The sequence below is a fragment of the Chaetura pelagica genome, unplaced genomic scaffold (genome assembly GCF_000747805.2).
Source record: "Chaetura pelagica isolate M959 unplaced genomic scaffold, ChaPel_1.0 scaffold66, whole genome shotgun sequence".
Taxonomy (NCBI): domain Eukaryota; kingdom Metazoa; phylum Chordata; class Aves; order Apodiformes; family Apodidae; genus Chaetura; species Chaetura pelagica.
The window spans coordinates 2,759,969-2,771,294 of NW_009953811.1; the positions used below are offsets into that span (position 1 = coordinate 2,759,969).

The 11,326-nt window shown below is 43.7% G+C and overlaps 1 protein-coding gene across 1 annotated transcript in view; it reads right to left on the reverse strand.

The window, feature by feature from the left end:
- The window catches only part of HSPA14 (heat shock 70kDa protein 14), a 26,503-nt gene extending 20,490 nt beyond the window's left edge, over nucleotides 1-6,013 (reverse strand). Inside the window, 2 exon segments of the mRNA XM_010001283.1 lie at nucleotides 5,430-5,647; nucleotides 5,950-6,013. Coding sequence (XP_009999585.1) covers nucleotides 5,430-5,647; nucleotides 5,950-6,013 — 282 coding nt within the window.
- Nucleotides 6,014-11,326: the final 5,313 nt, after the last annotated feature.

Consider the following 11,326-nt stretch of genomic DNA (forward strand, 5'->3'; position numbering starts at 1 on the left):
GAATGGAGGTAAGGAGGAAAGTTCCAGAACACCATGGAGATGGAAGTTTTATGCCCTGGCTTAGCTACCTAAAGCACAGGGCCCAGATCTAGTTCACAGATGGCAGAACTGGGCATTCTTAGAGATTATTTCAGCCCATTGTTTTCTGGGGCACTGGCAAGTCCTTCCCCTTCAGTTGTCACTTTAAGACACAGTCTAGCACAGATGGATCCTATCATATTTTCTCTATTTCTTCTTTGTCTTTCAGCACAGGTGGGCAAGTGAGCAGCAGTACAGATCAAAATTGCAGCGGTTAGTCAGAAAATGTAAACCAAAACTAACCAGCCTAAAGCCTGTGTTGCTAGGAAACAAGCTGCCTCTGACTATGCCTTGCTACCATTTGTATGCATCCACTTGTCTGCTTTTCTTACTAATATTCTTTGCCTCAGACCCAATAAGAAATTTCCACTACAAGCTGTGGCAGAATCCCATCTGCTCCAGGTCCCACGATGGTTTAATTTAACCTCAGACTGCTGGTGCAAGTGGCTCCAGTTAATTCATTTTAACCTAGTAGATAACTGTCAGAATTCTCTTGCCCAGTTATGCACAGGGGCACATGCACAGAGGGACAGCTGAGCTTTGCAGGACACAGCAGTGTCTACTGCCTTCTGGTTTTCCAGCCTCTCCTTCAGGTTTTTTCCTTTCCTACATGACTGAAGGAACTAACCTGCCTGCTTGGGACTGTCCAACCATACCCAGAGGGAAACGTGGGCAAAAAGAAATTAATCCTGCTAAAATTATTTTTCTTAGGACAAGCTACACTGATAGAAGTACCTTTAACCTGTGTTTTTATGCCAGTGCTGCGGAGCTCTATTGATTTACTGTATTTGAATTTAAGTCACTGTGGTTATTCAATACCAAACTGGAGCAGAGATTAGGTTTCCCATTGATTTTAAGCATGCCTAACACCAATAGAGTTTGTAATTTACAAGCACAAGATATATTTATGTGAGGCAGCTTTAAATCTCTCTGGCCGCATTGCACAAGCTGCATCTGAGCTCTGCTAAGGTTTAGGCTTAGAGTTGGAGAGGGGTTTCCAGTGGTGCATTCCCAGTCTGATGATTGTTGCTGGTACATGAGGTCTCCTGATAAAACATGACATGTCTGCTTCCCAGTGCAGTTCTATCAGAAAACTGAATTTTAGCAAAAATAGTGAGGGGCTTTTTCTTCTTTTTATGAGGTATGTTTTCAGGTGAGTTTATTTTAAAGCATGTCATGCTGCTCTCAGGGGAAGGAAGAGGCTCTGCCTGCAGAGCCATCAGCAATATGGGAGTGCTGTCGTCTTGGCCCAGGCAGGACAAGGAGAACACTGACCAGCAGACGTTTGCAGTTTTAGCACTAGCTGCTAACACTGATCAGCAGCAGCCAGAAATCACACTACCCTATAATCTTATATGGAGGTATTTGGCTCCAGCTGCAACTTCCACAAGCAACTCCTTGGCCACAATTCCATCTTGGGTTTTCTGGAAGGCTTTTGCCTTTCATCTTAGCAGTGAAGAAAGGAGGCAGAGTCCCTGTACCTGTCCATTGCACATGTCTGAATAAGAAAGACTCCTCCAAAAAAAAACCAACAACCCAGTCTGATAGAGTAGGGCACAAAGAAAAAAATTAAAGCATTTTCTCTTGTGCCTGTAATCTTATAATAGATTGGAGAGTCAGTATGGATTATATGGATATAGACATTCCCTTGTGGGGATTCTCCTGTAATCTGTAGATCTTTGCTGTTTGGGGATAACTATTGAACAAACCTGCATTGTCTTTGCTTGTTGTTGTTATAGCAGTTTGTCACCAATATGCAGTCTAGTGCACTTGAAGCTATTATAAATAAAAACTTAAGTTCTTTAAACTTAACTTTAAATACATCTCTTATGCTTTGCCAAAATCTATAGACATCCAAGGGCTTTTTCACCTCATTTTACTCTGCTAAACTGAAGTTTTCAGTGGATTTAAATAGAATTTGAGGTCTCGACTCTCTTATTCTTGTTTTGGTGTTCCTCAAATCCCTTGCAATTAGGGATTTATACAATGGATGGCAACACAACCAGGAAATTCCACCACTCCAGGACATTCTGTTTGTTTAAAGGAATTATTCGACATGTGTACAAGTAGAACCTGTGAACTTGTTTTTAAGTACAGAAAATTAAGGCACTGGAAAATCATAAAAGGAAAGCAGAGGCCTTGTCCATTTTCTTTCTACCTCAAAAAAAGTGCCTCTTTTTCCCTGTGTGAGTGAGCAGAATCTCTTCTAGCCCCACCAGGAAGGAACATACTGTCTCCCATTCTGGGTTGTGCTGCCCAGGCACCCTCATACCATGAAAGATGTGGGTGGCAGCAGTTATGGCATACTCAGTCTTGAGTGACCAGCTTCAGCCTTGACAGGCAGTATCTGAGCTGATCCCAAAGCCTGAGACAGGCAGCAGGTCTCTTAGTGGAGGGAAGAAACCTTCCTCTGGTAACTTGACCCATGCTGGAAAAAGCAAGACCTACTTTCTTCTAGCTGGAAGACCAAATTAAAACAGGATGCAGTAGTTGGGAAAAAAGCTAATTCATACATTGGAAGGCCTTAAAATATGCTGTTCTTTCTGTAGCTCATCAAAAACCAGGAGAAAAAAGACTCATTGCAGTTGGTTAAATACAATGGTAAAAATGGTAAAAAATAAACTTCTAATATGTTACTAATTAATAAATGCTTAAAAGTTCACATGTGAACCATGGGAGCTTCATCTTGTCTGGAGAACCTGGACTTGCATCACTTGACAGAGCATACAGCTCAAGTGCCATTTGGAATGCCCTAGGATACCCTGTGTGATTCCCAGATGGGCTGAAAGGATGTGCATCTCCTGGAGGTTCTGTGTCACATCTGCCCACAGTGCTTGTTTCAGCCAAGAGGGTTTGAAATTACTCTAGATACCTATGCTGGCATCACTGACTTGAGCCTGTCTTCTTTGATTTTGCAGTGAATTTTCATTATTTCCTGTCACAAACATAGGTAGACAGAAAAATGGATGGATAACTGTATATATATATATATCTATATGTATATGTATACGTATTTGTAAGTTATTTGGGTACACCTGCTTTAAAAAAGGAAGTGGAGAACTACACAAAAAGACTGTCAAATGTGGTTGAAATGCTCTAATGAGCAGGTAAAGACTTTCAATAGATTTTACACTAGTGCACTATATTACAAATCAGTTGGCTTATCCTTAGTCAGAAGGCTTGAGTCTATCTGCCACCTCTGCAGTTCTTGTTTGAGGGAGAAAAGTGTTGCATTTTTAGGGACAGCACTTTGGTCTTGCAGATGGGAGAGGAAGTTCACAGATGTCAGGAGTGACATTATTGTTTGACATCAGAAAATCCAGAGCCTTGACACTATAATCTCTATTGATGTAATTCTGTTGGTCTGTGAGCAACTCATTTATCTGTTGGAGCCCAGCAATTGAAATCTCCAGTTGGTTATTCTTCTGGGTAGGAGTCTTCTGCTGTCTTCAAGTCTTTTCAGATCTCTCAAGCTGACCTGGGCCTAGAAAAGATCACAAGCATATTGAACTGAAAAGAACTTAAAAAAGCAGTTTTCTCCTCTCTGAGGATGGGACTATGGAAGCAATCTTTCATGTAACACAAAACTTTCCTTTCTAGGTAGTCTCAAGTAAAACAAAGTGAGATAGAATTACCAAAGTGCATCAGGTTTCTTCTCTTTATTCCCTAATTATCAGTTATTATTTCAGCCGTCTTCCTGAAAAGATCTTCCTCCACTTTCAGATGTGATGGCTGGATGTCAGGGCTGAGATCTCCGTCTCACAGCAGGCCAAATGCTGGTGGCCTGGCCACATCTGGAGGTGTTGTGCCAAACACAGCCCTGAGATGGTGCTCAATCAGCTACTATGTGAGCTTTCTGCTGCTCACCACCTCCAGGACAATGGCAGCACAACCCCATGACTTCTAATAGCCACATTTTGGAGGGGGGTGAGGGTAGAAATTCATTATTAGCCAAATCATAACATTCGGTCTTCATGCTGGTAAAGATAACTTGGGAGAAGAACTGTTCCTTATGCATCAGTAATGAACCAAGGACCTGCTTTAGAGCTAATGTTACTTTCAGATATGCTGTATTGCAGAAGTTAAGTCCACTTAACTTCCTCCTTGTTCCTCAACTTCCACCTTGTTAAGATTTTCTAGCACTTCATAAAAGAGCAAAGCATTAACTCTGGGGATGTGGCCAAACACACCTTACTTGAAACCTTCCTGTCTACCTTTATTTTCTTCCCAGATACATCTGGATAAGATATTCTGCATTTTCTATCAAAAACAACTGTAACATTTTGCAGTGAGGTATAAAACTGTGCACAAAATACACAAACTTGTATTTAATTGCCAAAGCATTTCAATAAAAGGATTAAGTTGTGTTGCGTAGAGTTTGCAAGGTACCAGAGTTCTCCCTGTGGCAATGAATATATATTTTTCATAGATATAGATATTTTGATCCTTGTTCAAGACCTCATGTCTGCTCAGCTGTGACTTACTTGCCTGTGCAGTGATCATGGCACCAGGTGCATGTGTAAGGATAGACTCAAGGTTGCAAAATGATATTGAGGGAAAAGCGCTCAAGACACATCCATGCATAAATAGCAGTTTTAAAATTAGAAAGGAAAATATTCACCCTGGACAAGACACCGAGATGGAAATGTTTTGTGTACCAGGTGGGACTCCTGCACCCAAACAACTGATGCAGAAATCGCTGCCATCAGCCCGCAGCGTTCTGGAGCTGTCTCGTTCTGTAAGTCAACATTTGCTGATGCCAGCAAACTCAGCAGCCTGAAAAGCTATTTTTTTCCCTACTGCTGAGACCACTGTTTCACAGACTGGCAAAAGTGGTGCCTTCTGTCTCCCAACATCACATGCCAAGAGAAAGCCTTTTGTCTGCCTACAATAGAGCTAGTGGCAGAGAAGGAAGTTGTGAAACACCAGTTACTGTTGCTGGCAAGTGAGCCGTAAAGGAGGGCTCTGCCAAAAGGACACAGGCTGGGATCTGACCTCCCTTGCTGTGCTCATGGCTACTGTATATAGGTGAAGCTGTCACTTGTAGGGAGCACTGAAGGCAGGCTGCCTGCTGAGCACAGCCAAGAGCTCCTTGGAAGTTAACAGCATTGTCAGTGCCATTGTTAGTGCTGGGGCAGAGATCCGGGTCAGTGTCAGAAACACTGACGATGCTTCTCCTTAGTCTTCCCACTGAGGGATTTCTACCCTTGGATGATTGCCATGGATCTCAAAATGTAGCTATGAAATTGGTAGCTATCTCAAATAATATCTTGGAGGAGGGGGGCAGGAGCAGGAGGATGCTTTCAGGCCAGCCAAATTTGGCATCTTTCTTTTATTAGCTAAAAATCTACCTCTTTAATATTCTCTGCTTGTTCCTGCTCTCTCTCTTTGTGCAACATCAGCTCCAGGGTGTCAGAGCAGCAGGATGAGGTGCCTTTGGGCACGGGATATGTGTTGCATTGGTCACCTCCAGAGCCCAGAAGCCTCCACTGCTCCTCTCCCCCACAGTTGCCCACAATTGATGCAGCTTGATCTGGTGGGACACCAATGGGATAATTCTCTTCATCCACTACAAAGAGTGCAGAGCAGAAGAGGAGTGAACTGTGGGACACTGACTTGATAGCAGATCCTGAAGGATCTGTTCCCTTCTTGCTAAAGGGCACTTTTTGTCTCCTCCCTTCTAGAAGCTGCACAGGGCCATAGGCACATGTTAGTGAATTACTAGTTACTCCCAGGTAAGTTTTCAGACTCTTTTACAAGCCCAAGGACTCTTTAAAGTGGAATCTGCAATTCTGGCATTTTCACATGCCTCTGGGAAACAGGAGTTTTAACCACAGTAGTAACAACCCCTTCATCCAGCCTCAAACAAACCTACAACTGCTTGACTCAGCTTTTTCACACCCAAATCACACTCTGGATTGCCGTGACTTTCCATCTTCAGAAGATATTTTGCTACAATAAGATTTTCAATGTTGAAGTTTGTTTAAATTTGGCTGTTAAGTTAGTATTTGAGACATCTGAATTAAATGGCCAGATTTTCCAAGCCTGAAGCACGTTGAACATGCCTGCAGCTTTTGTCCTTGCCAAATATTTGTTCTTGAAGGTAGAGTTGAGCACAACCATGCTCTGGTTTATCGTGACCTGATTATATCACCATGAAGTCAAAGGGTAGGTGTGAGGGGGAAGAAGCTATTTTAAACCATTTACATTGAAATCAGAGCATTCTGAGAGAGCAAGACAGCTGTTGGATGCATTGTGGGTGCTGAGATGGGAATTCCTGCCTGTGTAATCAGGCATCCAGCTGCAGCTGGCAAAACCGACCCTGGCAAGGCAAGCATTGGAAAGCTGCACCTGTGAGCTGTGTGTGTGCCTGGTGTGGGGTTGGGAGTGAAAAAAAAGAAGTTTAAAGACTCAATCAAACAAATGAAACCTGAAGTGTGGAAGATGGATGGAGGTTAAACAGCAATTGCTCCATCATAGACCATCTTGCAGGCTCAGCTGAGAGAGGACTCAGTGCATCGTGGTGAGGAGCCATCTGTGCTTAGGAAATTCTGTAAAAAGGACAACCCCGTGTTAAAAACTTTTGTAGCTGGGTTGCCATTCCCACTGCCTGAAGTTCTGGATAATTACAAGGATGTTACAGTGGTGCCTTTGGATGGTTGCCCGTGGGGGCTGAGCAAGGAGCTGAGGCAGTGCGATGCCTGCAGGGCCCTGCTGCAGAGGCAGTAGCAAACCCTGCCATCTGTGTTTAGCTCAGGCACTGTAAGCAAACATTAAACAAGTGCATTGCATCAACACACACACATATTTCATCCTGTTGGTTGGGAACTGCCTGTATTGCATATGCATGCAGACAGGCAGCCCAGTGTTGAAGGACAGCCCTCTCAACCAGCTGCCCACGCTGATTCAGGTCAGGCAGTGGGTACCCAGCTTTTGCTGTTGGACCTGAGCCTGTCAATATTAGAGCTGTTTGCTGTGCTTCCTGGACTTAATGAATGAAGTTTGTTAAGCCACCCACTGCTACCTAAAATGGATTTTATGCAGTCATAAACTGGATGACACAAAACAGGGAGGAGTGGCTGATAGACCGAAGGGTCTTGCTGCCATCCAGAACTCAACAGGCTGGAGAAATGGGCCAACAGGAAGCTCATGAAGTTCAACAAGGAGAAGTACAAGTCCTGCACATAAGGAGGAACAACCCCAAGCACCAGTATATGCTGGGGGCCACCCAGCTGGAAAGGACCTTGGTGGACACCAAGTTGAACATGAACCCGCACAGTGCCCTTGGAGCAAAGAAAGCAAATGGTATCCTGGGCTGTGTTAGAAGTAGTGTTAGCAGCAGGTTGAGGGAGTTCATCCTTTCCCTTTACTCTTCTCACATGAGATCCCACCCAGAGTACTGTATCCAGTTCTGGGCTCTTCAGTACAAGAGACACATGGACATACTGGAGAGAGTCCAGTGAAAGACCATGAAAATGATTAAGGGTTTGGAACATCTCTCCTATGAGGAAATGCTGAAAAAGTTGGGACTGTTCAACCTGGAGAAGAGAAGACTCAGGGGGATCTTATAAATGTGTACAAATCCCTAAAGGAAGGGTGCAAAGGGGCCAGAACCAGGCTCTTTTCAGTGGTGCCCAGAGACAGGACAAAAGGCAGTGGACGCAAAATGAAACACAGGAGGTTCCCTCTAAACATCAGGAAACAGTTTTTAACTATGGGGATGGCTGAGCACTCACACAGGTTGCCCAGGGAGGTTGTATATTCTCTATACTTGGAGATATTGAAAAGCTGTCTGGACACAGTCCTGAGCAACCAGCTTTGGGTGGCCCTGCTTGAGCAGGCGGTTTGACCACATGACCTCCATAGGTCCCTTCCAACCTCAATCTTCCTATGATACTCTGATCTTATTTCTTTATTAAATACAGGATCTTGGCCACAGGTAAGACTATCCATTTTCCCAAGCATCAAGCGAGAAGGCTGCAAAGTAAACCATGCCAAGTGGTGTGCAGACATTGCCAAAATTAAATTGAAAGTATCAAACTGGTCAAGGACCCTGTTTATATTAATCACCTGGTTCTGGTCAAGGTCACTGCAAGTGCAGGTTTTATTTAGAGGCTCCCTAAAAAGAAAGATAATTTACCAAAGTAAAAATTTCATGAGAGGGCAATTGCTTTGGTAGGTTCTTTTTTTCCATAAAAATGTTCTTAGCAAGAAAGATTACGTATTTATACAGAGAAAAAAGTTTTTCATATAGATGAAATGTTAACAATTTTGCAGTGTTTCTACAAAACACCCTAAGGTTTACAGGGAAGTACAAACCAAAATGCAGTTATACAATTTAAAAAGAACTCCCTCTGTTGCCCTTCTAAATTGATTCTGGTTTTATTACTTGCAAATCACTGCTGCACTGAGATGAAGACCAGGTTTTGTTCAGCAAGCAGAAAGAACAGAAAGAACAATAAACAGCTGAAATCCTATATGATGATGTTTTTAAAGCCTCTGTTAGTAAAAAAGGAAATACTAGTATTTCTCCTTGTGTCAGAAATTTCAAAGTGAGATTTTGTGGCCTGTGTGTGACACAGGGTACCTGGCATAGTTCCCCAGGCCTCTCAGATCTGTGGATCCTTCTGTTAGCCACAGATTTTTAAGGTCTCACAGAGTCAAAGGAATTGGGTGAATTTATGCTGAGAGGTAACTCACATTGCAATTAGGACAGTCAAGCAGCAAGAGGCAATTTTAAGGGTGAGAGGTAATGACAGGGCCTTGAAGTTAAACAGTACTAATGGTATTAGTACCTAATTAGTAACAATACTAATGGTATTGGTATTAATGGTAAGTCAGTATGGGGAGGATTCAAAGAAGATTTCAGTGGGCATGAAAAGAACTTCAAAATCCATCTTTCCTTCTCCTAAACATAATTCCCTTCTTTGTTATGCCCCTTTTTATCCATCTGCCAAATCAAGATTCCCAGTCTCCCAGAGCAGGATGGTGCCATCCTGCAAGGGTGCTGTGCTGTCCTCCGGGGGTGCTGTGCTGTTCTCTGGGTGCAACCTGCAAGCTCCCTCCCTTTGCCTGTATTTGCAGGCTGCAAGGGCAGAATTAGGCAGCAATGGGTCTCATTTGCATAACGAAGAGCCTGTTTCCTGGCACAGAAGGCCACAGAGCAGGTTTCCTCACTCCATGACCCTAATTAGCCATCTGTGGTGTGCAAGAGGAAGGGGGTTTGGCTCAGCCAGTGGAGCAGGAAAGGGGCAGCCAGAGAACGATTTCCCCAAGCTGGGCTTGACCAGCATTTCTCTTTAGCCCGGAGCAGAGCCTGCCCCTTGCTGTGGGGAGCAGGAACACAGCTGCAGACCACCGAAGGGCAGGCTGAGACACCCCCTCCTTTCTCACACCCATTATGGAGAAGCTGGAAAAATATCAGAGTTGTTTTGAGAAAATCCCCACTGGGAAAATGGCCTTCAGCTCATCCATTTCCAAAAGGGCATCTGGCAATCTGCTGCATCTGTGTGCCAACCTGTGCAAGCAGAGCAGTTGTCCTACAGCCATTCAACAGCATGTTCCAGGACACTGGATCAGGCCTTGAGGGTCCAGAGATGCATCTGCTGCATCTAAGATAAGTTTCCAGTCTGAAGAAGTATGACCAGCAGGTCGACAGAGGTGATTCTGCCCCTCTGCTCTGCTCTGATGAGATCCCGCCTGCAGTGCTGTGTCCAGCTCTGGGGTCCTCAGCACAGGAAAGACATGGAGCTGTTGGAGTAAGTCCAGATAAGGGCCACAAAAATGATCAGAGGGCTGGAGAACCTCTTCTATGAGGGAACTTGGAGTTGTTCAGCCTGGAGAAGAGAAGGCTCAGGGAGACCTTGTTGTGGCCTTTCAATATTTAAAGGGGCCCATAACAAACATCATCAATCATTTTGGGTGGAAAAGACCTTTAAGATTGAGTTCTGCCACTAACCTAACACTGCCAAGGCCACCACTGAACCCTGAGCACCACATCTACATGTGTTTTAAAAATCTCCAGAGATGGTGACTCGACCACTTCCCTGAGCAGCCTGTTCCAGATGGGAACAGACTTTTTAGTAGGGTCTATGGTAACAGGAGAAGGGGGATTTTCAAGTCAAGCAGGGTAAATTTAGACTAGATATACAGAATAAACTTTTTTATGATGAGGGTGGTGAAACACTGGCACAGGTTGCCCAGAGAGATGGTAGATGCCCCATCCCTGGAAACATTCAAGGGCAGGTTGTATGTGGCTCTGAGCAACCTGGCCTGGTTGCAGATGTCCTTGCTTATTGCAGGGCTGTTGAATTAAGTGACCTTTAAGAGTTACTTCCAACTCAAACCATTCTATGATTTAAAACTACAAAGAAGATAATCCCATGTATTCTCTTCCTTGAAGGTGACCTGCCTTTTAGGGTGATTCCTAAAAATCAGCCATTAGGCAGGTCTATGTTATTTTAGAATGGCTGCACAGAGGCTACAGTGCTTGTTTGTAAAATCGAAAGAAATCTGTCTGTGAAGTAAAACCATTGAAGCTACGGGAGTATTTTGTCATTGCCCTTTTGTTTTACACAATGCTCAGTCATGCCATGTTATTATCAGTAGGTGAGAGTGAAAAATGGAAAGTTGCTCTAAACGTAGAAGTTGTGAGGGCTGGTTGTTCGATTGCAAAAAGAGCAGAAAGTAAATGAGGCTGATCAGTTACAAAGTGTCAATTATATTAAAATGTTCTTCTGGCTCATAAGCTTCAACTGTCATTAGTGTATGAAAGGACATTTTAGAACTATAATGTGGTTTTTAATCTTGAATCCTTTAAAGTAGAAACAGAAGAGATTCTACTCCTGGCTCAAGGACAACTTGTGCTCAAACAGAAGTTTTATTTCAATTGCTGTTAAGCCAGCTGTAAGAACAAGGCTCTAAATCCACCTCAGAAACTAGTAGCACTCATTATAAAAGAACTAATGTATAAAGCAGCCTTCAGATTTCCCCAGCTTTCCCTGATGGAAGCAACCTGCCCAGCTGGAACACAGCTAAAGAAATGTCACCATCTGCGATGGTCAGGTAGTGAGGTGGATCATGAGCTGGTTGAAAGGAAGAAGTCAGAGAGTTGTGGTCAATGGGACAAAATCTAGTTGGAGCTATGTGACTAGTGAAGTCCCACAGGAGTCAGTTCTGGGACCAGTAGTATTCAATGTTTTCATCAATTCCCTGGATGAGGGAACAGAGTGTGCCCTCAGCAAGTTTG